This window comes from Pseudophryne corroboree, chromosome 5, assembly GCF_028390025.1.
Source record: "Pseudophryne corroboree isolate aPseCor3 chromosome 5, aPseCor3.hap2, whole genome shotgun sequence".
Taxonomy (NCBI): domain Eukaryota; kingdom Metazoa; phylum Chordata; class Amphibia; order Anura; family Myobatrachidae; genus Pseudophryne; species Pseudophryne corroboree.
This window is the reverse complement of record NC_086448.1, coordinates 169,677,402-169,697,306: the sequence shown is the minus strand read 5'-3', so window position 1 is coordinate 169,697,306 and position 19,905 is coordinate 169,677,402. Positions and strand designations below refer to the sequence as shown.

General features: G+C 47.1%; 1 protein-coding gene across 3 annotated transcripts in view; it reads right to left on the bottom strand.

Annotated features, from left to right (window-relative positions):
* Positions 1–19,905, bottom strand: part of DPP6 (dipeptidyl peptidase like 6) — a 1,916,598-nt gene that overhangs the window by 566,063 nt on the left and 1,330,630 nt on the right. For all 3 annotated transcript variants that reach the window (XM_063921873.1, XM_063921871.1, XM_063921872.1), the window contains exon 3: positions 5,019–5,117. In XM_063921873.1, coding sequence (XP_063777943.1) covers positions 5,019–5,117 — 99 coding nt within the window. The remainder of the gene's footprint in view (positions 1–5,018; positions 5,118–19,905) is intronic.

The window sequence follows — 19,905 nt, the reverse complement described above, 5'->3', positions numbered from 1 at the left end:
AACATTGAGACCACTGTGACTTTATATTTTCCAGGGAAGGTGAGGGCTGCATTTTTAAATTTCTCCATCGGCCGCTAATCTGTGTAGCTGCAGGATGGGGGGTGCAAGTGGTGTGCCTGATAAGCAGTGATTGGCTGTATAGCATGCACTGGGGTTGGGAACCAAAAAGCAGAGGGGCCGGGAGGTCCCTCTTAGAGTGACAGCTGCTGGAAGATTGTTTTCCGGTAGCCATTTAATGAGCGTTTCTGACTGGTTGCATCAGATGGTTAATTTTTTCCCCCTTCAATTTATACCACTTTATATGAAGCGTAGCCATAATTCAAAGGTATGTGAACCACACCACGACCATTGGCACATTTAGAGATGGAGGACGCATGTACTGATAGCAATGGTCACATGAGTAGTAGCTTCAGTTAACAACAGTATAAGTGTATAATATGTTGATACTGATATTAGTTACAGAACAATCAATGGGGGTAATTCAGAGTTGATCGCAGCAACAAATTTGTTAACAGTTGGGCAAAACCATGTGCACTGCAGGTGTGGCAGATACAGAGCCGGCCCTAGCCAATTTGATGCCTTAGGCAAGATTCTGTCTGGTGCCCTCCCAAGAGAGATAGTGGATGACTGGGAGAGGGACCAGGACAGATGGGGCAGGAGAGAGGAGTGACAGGAACACAACTGAGGTGACAGGACAAGGTCAGAGAATATAGGGACAGGGCAGGGAGGACAGGAGAGAGAAGTGATAGCGCTGGGACAGAGGGGACTGGGATAATACAGTGAGGACAGTACAGAGGTGATAGGACTGAGGGAACAGGACAGTGATAGGGCAGTAATAGGGCAGAGGTCATAGGACTAGGATAGGGGGGACAGGAGAGCGGGGTGACAGGGACAGGACAGAGGGGAAAGGAACACGGCAGAGTTGACAGGGCAGGATAGAGGTGACATGGACAGGGCTAGAACACAGATGTCAGGACCAGGACAGATGGGACAGGGACAGGACAGAACAGAAGGAACAGAAGAGAGAAGTGACAGGAACACAATATGGTGACAGGGCAAGGTCAGAGTGGATAGTGCTGGGACAGAGGGGACAGGAGAGAGGAGTGATAGTGCTGGGACAGAGGGGACAGGAGAGAGGAGTGATAGTGCTGGGACAGAGGGGACAGGAGAAAGGAGTGATAGTGCTGGGACAGAGGGGACAGGAGAGAGGAGTGATAGTGCTGGGACAGAGGGGACAGGAGAGAGGAGTGACAGTGCTGGGACAGAGGGGACAGGAGAGAGGAGTGATAGTGCTGGGACAGAGGGGACAGGAGAGAGGAGTGATAGTGCTGGGACAGAGGGGACAGGAGAGAGGAGTGATAGTGCTGGGACAGAGGGGACAGGAGAAAGGAGTGATAGTGCTGGGACAGAGGGGACAGGAGAGAGGAGTGATAGTGCTGGGACAGAGGGGACAGGAGAGAGGAGTGATAGTGCTGGGACAGAGGGGACAGGAGAGAGGAGTGATAGTGCTGGGACAGAGGGGACAGGAGAGAGGAGTGATAGTGCTGGGACAGAGGGGACAGGAGAGAGGAGTGATAGTGCTGGGACAGAGGGGACAGGAGAGAGGAGTGATAGTGCTGGGACAGAGGGGACAGGAGAGAGGAGTGATAGTCCTGGGACAGAGGGGACAGGAGAGAGGAGTGATAGTGCTGGGACAGAGGGGACAGGAGAGAGGAGTGATAGTGCTGGGACAGAGGGGACAGGAGAGAGGAGTGATAGTGCTGGGACAGAGGGGACAGGAGAGAGGAGTGATAGTCCTGGGACAGAGGGGACAGGAGAGAGGAGTGATAGTGCTGGGACAGAGGGGACAGGAGAGAGGAGTGATAGTCCTGGGACAAAGGGGACAGGAGAGAGGAGTGATAGTGCTGGGACAGAGGGGACAGGAGAGAGGAGTGATAGTGCTGGGACAGAGGGGACAGGAGAGAGGAGTGATAGTGCTGGGACCAGAGTCGGCCATAGGCATAGGTAAACTAGGCAATTGCCTAGGGCATTTGATATGCCTAGGGGCATCAGCAGCTTCTGCTGATTAAAATGATATGTGGCATGCCTATATTCTGTGTGTAGCATTTCATATGCAGATACAGCCACAGTCTCACACAGTATATAGGCTTGCTGCATATAATTTTAATCAGCAGAAGCTGCTTGTGCATCCTAGCCACATAGCAATGCAAATAAGATGCATTTTCATTAAAAACATGTGCCCATCGTTAGCACTGAGGCAAGATTTATGAGGACACATCTGTATCCAAGCAGAGGCAGAGGTCACAGTGCTAGTGGCAGTGTGAGTGCTGTGTGCATGTGAGTGGGTTGGTTGTGCAGTAGTGTTCGGAATATGTGTAAGGAGCATTATGTGTGTTATGTAAAAATGCATTAAAAATGTGCAACATATGTGTAAGGGGCTCTGTGTGTCATTATGTGTATAAGGGCATTAATAATGTGCGGCATATGTGTAACAGGGTACTACTGTATGTGTGTCATTATGTGTATAGGGGCACTAATAATGTGCAGCAAATGTCTAGGGGGCACTATGTGTGTCATTATGTGTATAAGGGCGTTAATAATGTGCAGCATATGTGTAAGGAACATTATGTGTAAAAGGGCATTAATAAAGGTTGTCATAATGTGTAAGGCACATTATGTTTATAAGGACATTAATAATATGTCTCATATGTGTAAGGGACATTACTGTGTGGCATTATGTGTATAAGGTGCTCTACTATGTGGCATTGCATATAGAAAGGGCACTACTGTGTCGTCTAATGTAAATAAAGAGCAATAGGGTGGGGTGTAATGTGAATAAGGAGCAATTCAGTGTGATATAATGTGAATAAGGGGCTCTACTGTGAGTTGAGGAGTAACGTTTATAAGGTAAAGTGATACTACTTTGGGATGTAATATGAATTATGGACACTATTGCATGATCAAATGTGGATAAAGTTGCAGTACTGTGTGGCGTAATTGGAATTGGGGTTACTATTGTGTGGCCATGTCCCTTGCCAGCAAAAACACACCCCTTTTTGGGCTGTGTGCCAAATGTGCGAACTGTTCCTATTTAAAATATAGGGGGTACAAACACCAAAATAAGGACTGCTATGGATGAGGGGTGGTGGTGCTGGGAAAGAGGTGCAAGGTCAGAGGCGGAACCAGCGGTGGTGCTAGGGGGCACCAGCCAAAATCTTGCCTAGGGCATCATAATGGTTAGGGCCGGCTCTGGCTGGGACAGAGGGGACAGGAGAGAGGAGTGATAGTGCTGGGACAGAGGGGACAGGAATATGACAGTGGGGAATGGGACAATACAGTGAGGACAGTACAGAGGTAATAGGGCTGAGGGGACAGGACAGTGACAAGGCAGAGGTCATAGTACCGGGACAGGACAAGACAGAACAGAGGGGACAAGAGAGAGAGGTGACAGGGACAGAACAGGGACATGACAGTGGGTACATAAGAGAGGGGTCAGGGACAGGAGACAGTTATGGAGGATGTGATGCTGCTGGCACCCACTGCATGGGGGAAGTGGCAGAGAGGATGCAAACAACAGACAGCAGGATATATTTATGTAAAGATTGTGGCTGTGACCTATTCCCGTGCTCTCCCCCCTCAGCTCACATCTCACCTGGAGGGAAATGACTGCTAGGCGCTGTTGCCAGAACCCACGTGTCTTTGCACGGGTGTGATCTGGACACTGGCGGGTTGCTGCTGGAGGCAGTTCCAGTTCGGCAGCCAGTGGTCGGGATGGTCTCACCAGGCAGCTCTGGGATGGCAGCCCGTAGTTTGGAGGGTCATCGGGTAGCGCGGCTCTGAAGTGCACAGATGGGATATCTGGACGCTCATCTCAGGAGGAGGGGGCGGTAGCGAGCAAAGCCGGGGCTAGGGCCGGTGGTCAGGGAGCCCACAACACTACTGTGATTGACGGAGACCTTCCAGAGGCGGCTACCCGCATCCGTAGTGCACACACCCCGCTCCCTCTCTGGCGCTACAGCAGGCGGCTCTGCTCAGATATGCAAGAGCAGAGCTGTCAGCGGCGCTGAACATCGGGTGCCCCACAGACCACTAGTGGTTGCTGAGCCGGCACCTAGACGAAGGCAGATGCCCTAGGCAATTGCCTAGTCTGCCTATAGCTAGGGCTGGCTCTGAGCAGATATAACGTTTGCAGAGAAAGTTAGATGTGGGTGGGTTATATTGTTTCTGTGCAGGGTAAATACTGGCTGCTTTATTTTTACACTGCAATTTAGATTTCAGTTTGAACACACCCCACCCAAATCTAACAACCCGCAGTGCACATGGTTTTGGCCAACTGCTAACAAATTTGCTGCTGCGATCAACTCTGAATTAGGCCCAATATCCAAACTCTTAAACTTTGTGTTATATACATACTTGTCTACTATCCTGGAATGACTAGAAGGCTCCTGAAAGTGGGCGGAACGGGCGACCAATGCCATTATCCGCGATGAATTGCAATATTCTGACCTTGCCCTCCGCTTCATAGTGTCAGTAATTGTAGCACTGTGTAGCAGGGGTGGGGCCACTGTAACACAATCGTGTCATCACACCCATCTGCACACCCACTTTCCATAAACAATCCCCCCCAGCCGCGCCAACCCGGCTGCCAACTCCCAGAGGAGACAGCAAGGAAATCGGCAAGTATGGTTATGTAACTTTATATTAATTAGTAATTAATTTGTATCTAAAAAGCAATGTAATTTTCAGAAACAACAATTATTAGCAAATACAGAAGTGGTAATATTTTTTTGGCCCAATACAACACTGCTGAAGATAAGCAGGTTAGCATCAAAAGACTAAATGGAAAAGTGCAGAGTATGTGTGTCAGATATCACGCACTGATTCTTCCAGAAAAGTACATCAATCTTAATACAGGCGGTTATTAGCCAAGGATATAATAAAGCTGCTTTCATTATCTACTTGGAGAAACTAATAGAAAGATTGATGGAGAAAGTTCTGCAGTAAGGCGTAGGACTCACCATTTATCCATTTAGCTTCTGTATCGTGGATTGCAAACTCTCCACTGACCAAATCTTGCAGCGATACCTTTGCCTTGAGTGACAGGCTATTATCTTCCACTGGAAAAAGAATACAAATACATATAGGTTATTTTTCATCCTCAGCTTAAGTCATTGAATTCCAATTAGATACGAAAAAATATATAAGCACAATCTGACATGTTATTTTTATTTCCAGCGCAGCAACTGATTCTGAGGGAACATTCAGAAACCTATTGTGAAACCATGTGACATACACAAAACAACTGTCTATCCCTCTCCGTCACATGACCTATTCTCCGTATTCCACGACTGCTGGGACGTTATCTATGGAATGAGTGGGGAACACCCAGTCAATAAGAAACTGCTTCTTGGAGGTATTCAGATTCTACTGATCATTCATCTAGCACCTTCTAGAATAGCTAGAATCTGATTGGTTGCTATGGGCAACATCTCCACTTCTATAAACCCACACTTTTATACACCCTGGAGATCACAGGGGAGATAAAGTGGAGAAGTTTCCCATACAGTAGCAATCAATCAATCAATCAATCAATCAATCAATCAATCAGCTTCCAACTGTAATTTTATAGACTGTGCTAGATAAATGATAGCTATAAGCTGATACTATGGGCAACTTCCCTCTTTTATCTCTCTTCAAAGTTTGATGCATCTCTTCTCTAGACTGTGAAGTGGGATCAGTACAGTATATTGGTAGAAATGAAATAAAACAGCCTTTTTTTGTATATATAAAAAATGGGGTCCACAGGATATAGATTTATAGGAGATGCTAAATGATCATTGGGGCATCACTCAGGAAAACATTAGGCTGCCTCACCTCTACAGGCACCTTGGGAACATTCTACCTGATCTGTGGTCAAATATTGATGAACGCCACAAATAGCAATAAGATGTGGCCTGGCAAGCTCACATTTTCCCTGGAATGCTGGTGTATATGAGAGTGTTAATGGGGTTCAGTATGAATAGGTCGGTATTATGGCTGCCGGGATCCTGAATGCATACCGTGTTAGTGTTCTGTTCTATCTTCCCAAACATGTTAAAGTGAGCAACTCAGTTTCTGCCAGACTGGCAGCCCTACTTTAATTAAACAGTGAGTAGTCACAAGCACCTTCATGTTCTGAACTCAATGGGCCAGTCCGACCCTGCTTACATGCATGGCTCAGTAGAACATGGATTAGGGGACCAAAATTAATCAACATGGGAAGGAGGTACGAGGTTGTGAACATGGATCCGATCAGATCCCTCCACCACTGTATGACTCCTTCCACCAAATGTCAGGTTCTCCGGTGTTTTAGTATCCAACCCTGCATTCAGGGCAAGTTGGATACTTATCGAGGGCCACCCAGGCCCTGATAGTAAATAGGACCCTAAAAGAGCTACCATACCCAACACTTACAGTATATTGTATAGTATGTTGTTTTGAAGCTATACTGTAGTAAGCAAATAAGCATACATCTGTAAATCTGTAAGGGAAGTTTGCCCTTTTATTCATTTAAAGGGATCACTGGCACATCTTTTGTGTTTCTCAGCACTTTGAGAAGGATTTAAAAGTCCACTTTTTAGTTACAGTATCACTGTGAGCAGTTTATTTCCTTTTGCTCATATTACTACATGAAATATGTGGAACATTTTCCCAGTGTTTTCTGTCTGTAGCGCCGGCCAGCGCGGCACTTCAGAGGGGTAAGTGTATTTACATGGGATACGCCAATAATTTTATTATTATTTTATTATTATGAACTTGGAAAGAGGAAGTAGAGAAAGGTTATTGCAGGAGAAAATTTATATACAGATGTGTCCTCGCTCATCATTGCTGCAGTCACTCACATTCAGCAGCCCTACTAGTTGCACCTAGTCCCGAGGGCTTTTACTAATGCTAGTAAAAGCCCTTCCTCTGGTGTACAAGCATGTATCTACATGTGCAAGGACTGGGTCACCCACTGTATGTATATTGTTACCATCTTTTACCTTGAAAATGTGTCTTAAAATTATATGTGGCACGTGTATATTTTGTGGTGACTGCAGCTGTATCTGTATATGAAATGCTACGTTACAGTGTTTTCCACTGACACTGTAACATAGTATTTTATATGCAGATACAGCTGCAGTCGCACACAGAAGATACACATGCCACATATCATTTTAGTCCGTGTAGCCTTCTTGTGCGAATTATGGGGGTCATTCCGACCCGATCACTCGCTGCAGTTTATCGCAGCGCAGCGATCGGGTTGGAATTGCGCATGCGCCGGCACCGCAGTACACCGGCGCACGCCGGACAGACGAAGGCCGTCATTCAGTAGCGATCGCCTCTGCCTGTTTTACAGGCAGAGGCGGTCGCAGGGAGGGAGGGCGCAGGATGACGGCGTTAAGCCGCCGTTTAGGGGGCGCAGTCCAGCCAACGCAGGCGTGGCCGGTCCATTGGGGGGGGCGGGCCGCGGCAGCTGCATGACGTCTCACGCAGCCGCTGTGGCCAGTGGCCGCTGTGCGATGCTTTTGTATTTGTGCGGGGGGGGGGCTTGACTGACATGCGGGGCCATCCCCCCGCATGTCAGGGAAGATGATCGTAGCTGTGCTAAATTTTGCACAGCTACGTTCAACTCGGAATGACCCCCAGTGTGCATAGTGATGCAAATAAGATACCCTTTCAGGGGAAAAGATGCCCGACACTGGCAAAGTAACATGGGAGCTAGCAGCTCTCATGCACCCTGTGTGACTTGACTCATAATGTATGGAGGTTAAATGAGGGGGTGGTCTTCAGTATGCCGACTGTCGGGATCCCGGCGCACAGTATACCGGCGCCGGAATCCCGACAGCTGACATACCGACACTGTTTCTCCCTCGTGGGGGTCCACGACCCCCCTGGAGGGAGAATAAAATAGCATAGCGCGCCACCGTGCCCGCAGCGTGGTGAGCTCAGCGAGCCAGAAAGGGGCTCATTTGCGCTCACCACGCTGTCGGTATGCCGGCGGTCGGGCTCCCGGCGCCGGTATGCTGGTCGCCGGGAGCCCGGCCGCCGGCATACCATACTACACCCAAATGAGGAAGGACTTATCTGTACTGTAATCACTTATGCTGGGTTTTCCCTTTACAGAGTTTTATCTGGTCACATTATGTCCATGCTTTCCTCTGTTGGACACAACTTGGCTGACCTGTCTTCCCATGAAATAGGGCGTTTCGACACGTGAACCATTCTCTGGCAAAACAATCACGTTAACAAGCCTGACTTGTGGAAGTGTCGTGGGTGTTTATCTAATGCTCTGCGCAATTCAGAGTCATGCGCACAGAGAATGGCTGCCTGTTTGTAATGAATCTCTTGCGCCTAGCATTGGGCTGACGCAAGTACAGATAAATACTATGATGGTTGTGGTGACCAGTGTAACATCGATGTTCTGCTTTCTGCTCACACACGCATGATCCCCTGCTTTAGTTGAACCAATACTCGCATTAGCATAAAGTAGCAAAACAGGCTCAGAATCAGCCCATAGACGTGAATAAGGATTTCATAGCTTTATTGAAACAAACATGAAAATGGGCATCAAACATCAAGGATGGCAATAAACTAAGAGGGAAATAACATGTAAAGTTTAAGAAACTCTAACATACAGTATGTAACGACAAATGATAAAATAGAGCCCACCTAATGACTTTCACAATATTAAATTATCTTGTAAAATGTGACATCTTCATTGGACACAGAGGCACAATTCAGCTGCTATGGTTAACTCTAATAAATGCCAGTCTGTACTCATGCCTGTCCCCATGGGCAGAGTCACTGGAATGTTTCAATGGCCCTTTTGACAAATTCTCCAGCAGCTATTGAGGGCATTGCTATCTAGAATAAAGCAATTCGTCATGTTCCCCATGGATCAGCAAGCTATTATAGAGACAAACATTTTGCCAGAGACTGTAGCAGTTTTCTCATGTCCTAGTTTACCGGAATTGCACTCCCCACTCGTTCCTCTAGCCAGTGACAAAACTGTGTGTAGGAAAAAGCAATTGAACCTTTTCATCAATGATATGTTTGTGATTTTTCCTGTCAAAATACATTAGTTCACAATACATCACTAGATTAAAGGCTAGTTATTGAAAACTTTTTACAGTACATTAACGAAATGGCACTAACTCATGCGAAGGTAGAACTTATTAGCAATGATTAAAGGTATTCTTCTCCAGATACGAGGTTTTTAATTTGAAGCTTTTACACAGTTCCCTTGCAGTAAATGCTGATCCATGCTCTAGAAAAGATGAAGGGTGGAGGAACGGTATCCTGAAGAAGATTGACAGTAACCAGGGTGAAATTCATAATGTCAACACCACAATGTCCACATTTGAATATCGACAGGTTCAAAGTTTGAACTTCTGAAATGTCACCATGTGAAATATCAACAGTCTGAGGATGTCGACGGATAGGTGCCACCGGGAGGGTTAGACGACCCGGAAGAAGTTGCTGGAGCCACCGGGAATGTTTGTCAACAGTTCATCATATCAACATATTATCCTTGTAGACATGATGAATGTTGATATGATAACTGTTTACCAATCCTGGAGGGACTACCAGGAATGCAGAGGATGGCATCTGATTGGGAAGTGCAACCAGGGTTCTGAATACTCACTCCTCTTAGGCACCTCAGATACACACTTTTCTTAGCAGATAATTTCCAAAAGCAGAAATCAAAGTTTAAAGTATAAGGCCCGCACAGCCTCTTCATCCGGCCCGGCAGCCAGTGTGAGGAGAGGAGAGCGCAGTACAGAGCCTCTCCTGCCCCTCAATGTGCTCAGTGATCTACGATCTCCGGCGGCAGTGGCGGGGTGAATCTCATTGGTTTGTTAGCCAACCAGAGCTCACGGACCGGCAGCCTCAGCTCCTGATTGGCTGCCGGTCCACGACCTCTGATTGGCTAATGAATCGGCGCCTCATTTAAGATACCCACCACCGGAGAGCGGACTTCACAGAGCATTGAGGGGCAGGAGAGGTGCTGCGCTCTCCTCCCCTCACATAGCAGGCAGCGGTGAGCAGCAGGTGGGGGAGTCATTGTGGGGCAATATGTATCTGGCACTGTGGGGCATTTGTGTATCTAGCACTGTGGGGCATTTGTGTATTTGGCACTGTGGGGTAATGTGTACCTGGCACTGTGGGGCAATGTGTATCTGGCACTGTGGGGCAATGTGTATCTGGCACTGTGGGGCAATGTGTATCTGGCACTGTGGGGCAATGTGTATCTGGCACTGTGGGGCAATTTGTATCCGGCCCTATGGGGCAATGTGTATCTGGCACTGTGGGGTAATGTGTATCTGGCACTGTGGGGTAATGTGTATCTGGCACTGTGGGGCAATGTGTATCTGGCACTGTGGGGCAATTTGTATCCGGCCCTATGGGGCAATGTGTATCTGGCACTGTGGGGTAATGTGTATCTGGCACTGTGGGGTAATGTGTATCTGGCACTGTGGGGCAATTTGTATCTGGCACTGTGGGGCAATGTGTATCTGGCACTGTGGGGCAATGTGTATCTGGCACTGTGGGGCATTTGTGCATCTGGCACAGTGGAGGCATGTGGCCACACCCATTTATTGGTCTTCAGCGCGTGCACACAGTACCACTAAGGGGCATATCTACTGGCGCATAACTACTGGGGGCATATCTACTGTGGCATAAAGACTGGGGGCATATCTACTGGGGCATAACTACAGGGGGCAGGCTCATTTTTAAGTTGATAATTTTTGTATGTCCCACAAAGGATTTTATAAATATCCAAATGGCCCTTGGTAGAAAAAAGGTTCCCCACCCTTGGTTTACAGTAACAGAGATAAGCAACTCATTCCATACTTGCTGCTTCCTGATCTGCTCTCTGGGAAATCATGGGATGGGATAGTCCAGGTCAAAGGTGGTGGAGTGTTGCTGTGAATTGCATCATCGAGACCCAACCCTTTCCCATGTTTCCTGGTGTCACACTGCGGGGCAGAGATGACGCGATACATAGCCTGCCCACTTTATCGGGAGAAATGGCGGAGTGTTAGACTGTTGCTACTGATAGCTGGCAGAGCTCCCTTTAATTCGGGAGTCTCACAAAAATTCCAGGAGAGTAGGCAAGTATGTTCCATTCTAATCCCATTTGACTAAGATACTAACAAACATTGGCAATACTGCACATCTTTTCTTTGATGAAAACACTACAATTTAACATAATTTATAGAAACTGTAATGTGATTTGTTTGAAGAGTTAGGGGAACATGTACTAAGCAGTGATAAAAGTGGAGAAGTGAGCCAGTGGAGAAGTTGCCCATGGCAACCAATCAGCATTGACGTAACATTTATAATTTGCCTACTATAAATGTATACAGAGCAGCTGATTGGTTGTCATGTGTAACTTCTCCACTGGCTCACTTCTCCACTGTTATCACTGCTTAGTACATGTCCTCCTAAGTTTATAAAAATATGAAATTCTCCATGGGTTGGAAGGTAACAATTGAATCGGTAACATCATCAAATCTGCTTTTATTGTTACTTGCACTGGATCAGTCAAAGCCTATTTCTGATTGGTTCTATGGATTACTACAGATCAGGACCCACTGTTATGGAGTAATCCCGAAAGACAGAATTAGCTGTTTAATACAAAGTCTGGGGGTATGCATCTCAGGATGGTGGGAGCCACGGTCGGACTGGCCCACAGGGGTACAGGGGAAACCACCGGTGGGCCCCACTGCCTGAGGGCCCACTCCTTCCTCTATGGATCAGGTTCCAGACTGTGCACTAGTATTATACATGGTAGATATGTTGCATTACACCGCACAAGTCTATTGTGTATTTCAATCTTCTGTGGCGGCTGGCCACACCCCCTTTGTAGGCTGGTCACACCCCTAAGTATGGGCCCATTTTACTGCATTCCCCCGGTGGGCCCTTCATGCCTCAGTCCGACAATGGTGGGACCTCAAGTATCATTCGCATAGCAGGAAGGATGAAAGAATGACTCAAATGTATGAATCTTTCATTTAAAAGAAGATTACATTATCATGTATTGTTATTATTTGTATGCAGCTCGCCATTGCTTGAACAATAAATCTTACCTAGTGAATTTAGCCTGACTTGAAAAATGAATAAATGGGAAAGAAATCTGCTTATATCCGGTTATTGCTTACTCACCCATACACTGGGAAAATTACCTGCATATTCCAAAGCTGACACACGGAACAACTTTTACTTCCTTTGGGAAATTTTCAACCTACACCTTGCAATTTCCGCACTATAACACAGGCTAGACGAACGCCTGTGGCGGTGATAAATGACTTGCCTATGAACACAGAGAACTTTGCTGGTGCACAGCTGCTGGAGATGAAGAGGAGATAAAAACAAAAGTCCACAGGCTGTTGTTCAATGCAACAGTTTATGACTTGTAAGTGCAATTATTCGTTTTTAAATGATATATTAGGGTTCTGTATAACCAGGGCCCCATCATAGAAGCAGGCAGTACAGTTTGTCACTATAGATTTCTTGCTATACTTATACATTACGGTTAGCACACTGCACAGTATATAACACTTGCAAACTACAGTATTTATAACTGGAGCTTTGTGCCCTACGTATTAAGCAAAGACCTCGTTCACAATTCTACCTATGGCAGACAGTATTGTAGTGAGTAGCTAGAAAATGACAGCATCAGCCATGGGAGTAAACAGGATATATAGGACCAATACTGATTTGACAGTTGGCATTAGGGAGTTTACTATGGTATCTATTTCATACATGGAAACTTTTACTTGGGCTCCCTGTGACACACTTCAGGGGAAGGCTCAGGTGGGAGGTGTGGAGAGTGTAATGTTGTGAGCTGAGTCATCCTGCAGCAGAGGTGGGGACATAGGGGGTCATTCCGACCCGATCGCTTGCTGCAGATTGTCGCAGTGCAGCGATCGGGTCGGAACTGCGCATGCGCCGGCACCGCAGTGTGCCGGCGCATGGCAGCTTTCGTTACCTAGCAATCGCCTCTGAGACAGAGGCGGTCGCTAGGCGGGAGGGGGCTGAACGACGGCGTTAAGCCGTCTTTTAGGGGGAGCCATCTGGCCAACGCAGGCGTGGCCGGACCGCTGGGGGGGGCGGGCCATGGCGGCTGCGGCCATCGGGAGCGAGCTGCGCTGTGCTGGCCGGGAGTTACTCCACTGTGCGATGCTTTTGTATTTGTGCGAGGGGGCCGAACTGACATGCTGGGCGTCCCCCCGCATGTCAGGGAAGAAGATCGTAGCTGTGCTAAATTTAGCACAGCTACGATCAACTCGGAATGACCCCCATGGTGTGATGTGATTCTTCATGAATAGGGTGATTGTAGCCCCCTGGACCATCCATTTCTGGCTGGCGGATCTGGAGAATGGTCTACTCATTTACACTCCAAGGGCTCCCCAAAATGTAAGAGTTTCACAGACATTACAGTAGGCAGATCTGGTCTATCTGCGGTTTTTACACTGAGGACATAGTATCACCTCATACTTGGACATTTCAGCTTCTGAGAACTATTCAGTTTGCATACTGTACATACCATACCTGTAGCCCCCTGGACCATCCATTTCTGGCTGGCGGATCTGGAGAATGGTCTACTCATTTACACTCCAAGGGCTCCCCAAAATGTAAGAGTTTCACAGACATTACAGTAGGCAGATCTGGTCTATCTGCGGTTTTTACACTGAGGACATAGTATCACCTCATACTTGGACATTTCAGCTTCTGAGAACTATTCAGTTTGCATACTGTACATACCATACCTCCCAACATCATGACTCCGAAAAGTGGCATGGCCTTGGGAAAAGGGTGTGTGGCTTAGTAGGAATGCCGCAATCGCGAGCCATGCCCCCGTTTTTAGTCACTATGGGGGCATGGCTAGCGCAGTGTCTATTCACCACTGTAGAGCAGCTGGTGAGAGAGATCTCCCAACTGCCCCCCCCCCCCCCCCCCCCACAGTGGGACAGTCCCAAAAAAATGGGACTGTCCCACGAAAATTGGGAGATATGACATACTACCATACATGGGGGCTAATTCAGACCTGATCGGTGCTGTGCATGTTCGCACAGCAGCAATCAGGCCTGAACTGCGCATGCGCCGCTACCTCAGTGCGCCGGTGCATGGCAGACAGCTGACGGCTGTCTTTAGCTAGCGATCGCCTCTGCCTGATTGACAGGTAGAGGCGGTCGCTGGGCGGGAGGGGGCAGGACAGAGGCATTAAGCCGCTGTTTAAGGGACGCAGTTCGGCCAACGCAGGCATGCGATCTGGGCAGCGATGGGTAGCTCCCAGCCAGCGCGCAGGAGCTGCGCTGGCCGGGAGCTACTCCTGAAGTACAAAAGCATTGCTGCTGTCCGATGCTTTTGTACTTCTGTGACGAGGCAGGGACCGACATATGGGGCGGACTAGCCCTGTGCTGGGCATCCCCCCGCATGTCAGTGTGCCTGATCGTAGTAGCCCTGTGCTGGGCATCCCCCGGCATGTCAGTGTGCCTGACCGTAGTAGCCCTGTGCTGGGCGTCCCCCCCCGCATGTCAGTGTGCCTGATCGTAGTAAGCACAGCTACGATCAACTCTGAGTCACCCCCATTGTCGCCTGATTTTGCAAACTGTGGTTTAAATGTATCATCCAACGTCATGAGGGAGAAGCAGTATCAGTGTACTTTATGTGCATTATACCGCTTCTGCCCATGTATGAATGTGCCGGTATGCACCTCTGTTCATATCGGCGCTGCTATCTATAAGATGGCACACCGATATGCGTTACCAATGTATGAACGGTCAGCAGCGCTGACCATTCAGACACCTGCAGCTATCGATTTGGACAGCTGCAGGTGGCAATGCCCTATCTCTACAGCCAGGCACAGAGATGTCCCTGGCTGCTGCAAGTGCTGGCTCCAGACTGCACAGGGGATCTAGCGTGAGGAGCGATCTATCATGCCGCTATAATACATTTACCCCTTAGAGTCCACTGCCTAATTTAAGTAGTTAGAACATTTCTACCAACCAATATTAGAAATGTTAATATGTATCACAATAAGACAACAGCATAACCGTGACGGGCTGGGAGGGGGATATCATTTATTAATTTAAATGCAATTTTTTTTTAAATGAACTGAAAAGAAAAATGTAGTTTTTATATCTGGATATAGTGCAATAAAAATATAATTAGCGACAATTTAGTTTAATTTCCAGAAAATTTATGTAAATGATCATAAATATGTTATTATTACTATTGTTTATTTATACAGTATAGTGGAAATCGTAACACATAGCATTGTACAGAGAATGTGTAATTCACAACAGTCCCTGCTCCAGTGGGGCTCACATTCTATGTTCCCTAGCACACACAATATTGGTCCATTGTGTAGGAAGGGAGGCAATCAGGTTGACGGCTGCTGGGATCCCGGCGGTCAGGATACTGACAGCGGAATCCCAACACCCGGTGAAATACTGGCGGTAGCAATACCACCCGCCGCCCGTAATCCCCACTCAGGTGGCGATCCACACCACTACCTGAGAGGGAATATAACCCTCTGGTGATCAAAGATCGCCACCGGGCCCGAAGCGTGGAGAGTGCAGCGGCATTTTAGCTGTAGGGATCCCAGCGTCGGTCTCCTGACAACCGGGATATTATACTGAATCCTGTAGGAAGCCATTTAAGCTAATAGTATGTTTTTAGACTGCAGAAGTCCTTTCTTTTGTGCAAAATGCTATTCTCTTTCATTTATGCTCCACCTATTTTGAGGTCCATAAATTAGAACTGTCTCGCCAAGATCAGGACAGTTGGGAGGTATGATAATATGCATTTGAATGTTATACTAGCTACAGTATGTACAGTATGCAGTCATAAAAGGAAGAATATATTTGTCCTGAAAGTGCACATTTCTGAGTAGGATGCAATGCATATATTTGCGCAAATGGTCAATGTTTTCAATGGTACATGCACCTAATTAACTAAAAGTCACACAGCACATGTGTCCCATGGTTTGTATGCACAATAGCAATTGAGACGCATGGTCTCAGAAATGTATTGGGTTTGGGTGGTGACTGGAAGGTGGCTATTATGGGTGTGTTAAGAGAGTGTCGCGGGCATGTCCCAGAAGTGGTTTCAAACTCAGAAGCTTCATTACTCACATTGGAGTTTGTACACTGACGGAGATTCTGCACCTACAGTAGCATGGGGCAGGCTCTTGTCTTGATGGTGCGTGTGATAGTAGAGTCTAAAGACACACAACGTGGGCGACCCAGTCCTTGCACATTCAGATACATGCTTGTACACCAGAGTTAGGCTTTTATTAGCATTAGAATAAAATCGTAGATGCAACAAGGGCAAAAGACGCCCGGTTACAGCAGAGTGCAACTCAACCGGTCGCTGCAGCATGTAACTCAGAATCAGCTCCCTTAGGGGGACATTTACTAAGCAGTGTTAAAAGTGGAGAAGTGAGCCAGTGGAGAAGTTGCTCATGGCCACCAATCAGCTACTCTGTATAATTTTATAGTATGCAAATTATAAATGTTACATCAACGCTGATTGGTTGCCATGGGTAACTTTTCCACTGGCTTACTTCTCCACTTTTATCACTGCTTAGTAAATGTCCCCCTTAATCACTAGGAAAAACATCTTGCCTGAATGTGTTAAACTCTATGAACATGGGAGAAATGCATTTTATTCCATATTACAAATGATTTATCCTCATGAGAATAAAAAACATGAAAAGAGCTCTCTGTGTAGAACTATGGCAGCCTCCATTATGTCAGGACTGGGAGAGTTCATTGCCAGCACATTACTGTATAGAAATTGCACAGCCATGGAAACTGAAGTGCCTGGCATTCTTCTCCGAGCTCACATTTACTAGAAATGCAGAAGAACTACCGCAGGTGCACCTCTTTGCATGCCATACACGAAGAAACATAAAAATGGATTTCATCTGTTTAGAAAGCAACTGAGCAGAATGATGGCTAGCTACTGCTATAAAAAATAGAGTTCCATGTGGTTTAGTTTTCCTAGACCAGCAATGATTTTTTTGGCCATGGACAGATTTGCAGCTGGACGAACCATGATGAGAGGCAAATTGAGCAAAAGCAATGTCTGTCTGCACATTACCTGCTTCTGCATGCAGCACACAAATACTGGGCAGATTTATTTTTCACAGCAATATAAAGTTGTGCTAGGACATAAGAAGAGGATATGTTCAATTTGCCGGCTGTCAGGATTCCGGGGGTCAAGATACCGATGCCGGGATCCCGCCAGCCGGCAATGCCGCCAGCTGGAATCCCGGCAAAACAGGACTATTCCCGCTCGTTGGTGTCCATGACACCCATAGAGTGGGAATAGATGCTGTGGCGAGCACAACAAGCCACTGAGCCCGCAAGGGGAACTCTGTGCTCGCCCCCCGCTGCCGTCATTCTGGCGGGGGGAGGGGCTGCTTTTGGGATATGGGCAGCCTGCATCCCGTCTACCGGTAATTTATACTGAATCCATAAGAAGCTTTCATCAATACACATGGATGGACAAATTGGTGACTGGATCACATGGGTCGTGGCAGTGCAGTCGGTGAACTCAGGGTGACAGTGCTCACCTTATAATTTGATTTTTGAGCATGTCCAACAATTATCAAGATGAGTTTGGTGTATGTAAGACCAGCTTAATTCTAGTGAATAAGGGCTATACGTACTTAGTAAAACGTAGGTGTCTATGTACTAAGCCTTGGAGAGAGATAAAGTGGACGGAGATAAAGTACCAGCCATAATTTGCTGTGTTTGAAAAATGAGAGGTAAGAGCTGGTTGATCAAGGTGGCAGATTTTACCTCGGGGGACTGCAATCCTGCAACCCATAGGTTGAATCCGCCACTGAATTTGACAGACAAATTTGCCTTTTTTTAACCTCCAAATCTTTAGACCGATACTACCAAGTTATCCCCCCTTTACGACTAGAGGAAGTAAACAGGGCCAATACATTCTTAAAGAAGTAGGTAAGGAACTCTGTAGCCAGTGCCTTAATTACAGATATTTATAGAAATCCCTAGCTGGGATATCATAAGTCGACTGTAAATATGAGAGCTAAAACAGCCCACTGTCTGATAGAAATTCTCCCAAGGTGAGAAGAATGCTGCTGGCCCAGGAATCTAACTGGAAGTCTGCTACAAACATAGCAATACACCACACTGGGCCTAATTCCGATGTGGTCGCAAATTAGCTATTGTACGCAAATTGATCAATGTTTTCTTACTGTGCATGCATCTGAGCCACAGTGGGCACACGCAGCCACTGAACTGCAATGGCGGTCGCACAGAGGAATTAGTTGCTAAGTAAGTGACAGGTAGAGAGTGTTTGGGGGTGGTAATGGTGAGTGGTCAGTTAAACGCAGGTGTGTCATGGCTGTTCAGACAGCGGTTTCTTGGCGTGCAAAAATTGTTGCATAAAAGTTGCGATCAAACTTAATAGTGGAGAGCCTCTGCATCCCAGGAGAGCAGCTCATCCTGCGTGTCTTCAGAGGCATTCAGAATCTGCAACATGACTCGACTTGTGACGATGGTACCGATGTATCAGCAGTTGCACGCCATTGGACAGAAATAATGCAACAGCAGTGGGCTCAGGTTCTGCCCGTGCTATCATATACTCACAATTGAGAGCAGATAAAGCAATAGCAGTAGCATCAACAATTACATCTCAGTTAGGCCCAGAGATGCTGACTGGTGATGAGGCCGAACAGCACATTGAATAAGGCATCATATTGGCCCTCTGTTCCTTCCCCATAAATCAACAAATTGCCCGGGGGACTTCCTGATCATTCAGGAGTCTTCTGGACATTACCATAGTGTATGGAAGTATGGACTAAAGTTCCATGAAAATGGTACAATATCCACTAGACCATACATGGACAGTGGATTGTAAATCATTTTGCGGAGTGTGTCTTGCATGTTTTTTGTGAAGTGCATGTTGCAGAACCAAATGTACACAAATGTGGGTGATGCAGAGTCGTACAAATGTCAGGTACATCTCTACTTGCCACTACAGTTGGGGTAGTAAAGGCAAAGTCAATAACTTGCCAGTGTTGCCACCTATGCAGAGTTGTACATATAGATATACGCCTGTTATCTGATAGATATTTTGCATCAGGGATACAGTAGGGCTTGTGCAAGCACTGATGACTATAAAACCAAACTTATGATGTGGTACTGCTGCAGTGCTGCAAACAACTCATCTAGTTCTGTGCAATGCAGGGGCGGATTATGGACATGGCGGTACAGGTGGCCTTCTAGGGCCTGTGGTATCTAGAGGGGCTGTCTGCTGTTGAGCAGTGGGGAAAGTCTGCCTGTGAGTGGGGGAACTAGCTCTAGCAAAGTTTCCCATGGGTGGGGGAGTGGGTTCATCCACGAACAATGGGGTAGGAGGTTTGGCAGGCTTCCCTGGATGTATCTAGGGGTGGACTGCAAAATCTGCATCCCCAGGTTTCTAAGTTGGTTGCTTAATTGGCAAATTCTGGAGTTTCACCCCGGTAGCTAACACAATCTTCTGATGATACCAGTCTGAAGAGTTTACCGGGAGAGGGATTCTCAGGCAGCAGTGAACAGATGCTGTGTACATGTGCACAACATCAATTCACTGTGAGAGAGGGACAAGGGGCAAGGCCACCAGCTCATAGTGCGCTGGCCATACCCCCATAGTGATGAAAATGGGGGCATGGATCATGATTGCGGCATTCCCGCAAAGCCATGACCCCCTTTTCTGAGGCCAAACCCCTTTTTCGGCAGTGCGTGCCGAAGAGTCATTCTTTACAGGGACACAAAGGGGGTAATTCCAAGTTGATCGCAGCAGGAATTTTTTTTAGCAGTTGGGCAAAACCATGTGCACTGCAGGGGAGGCAGA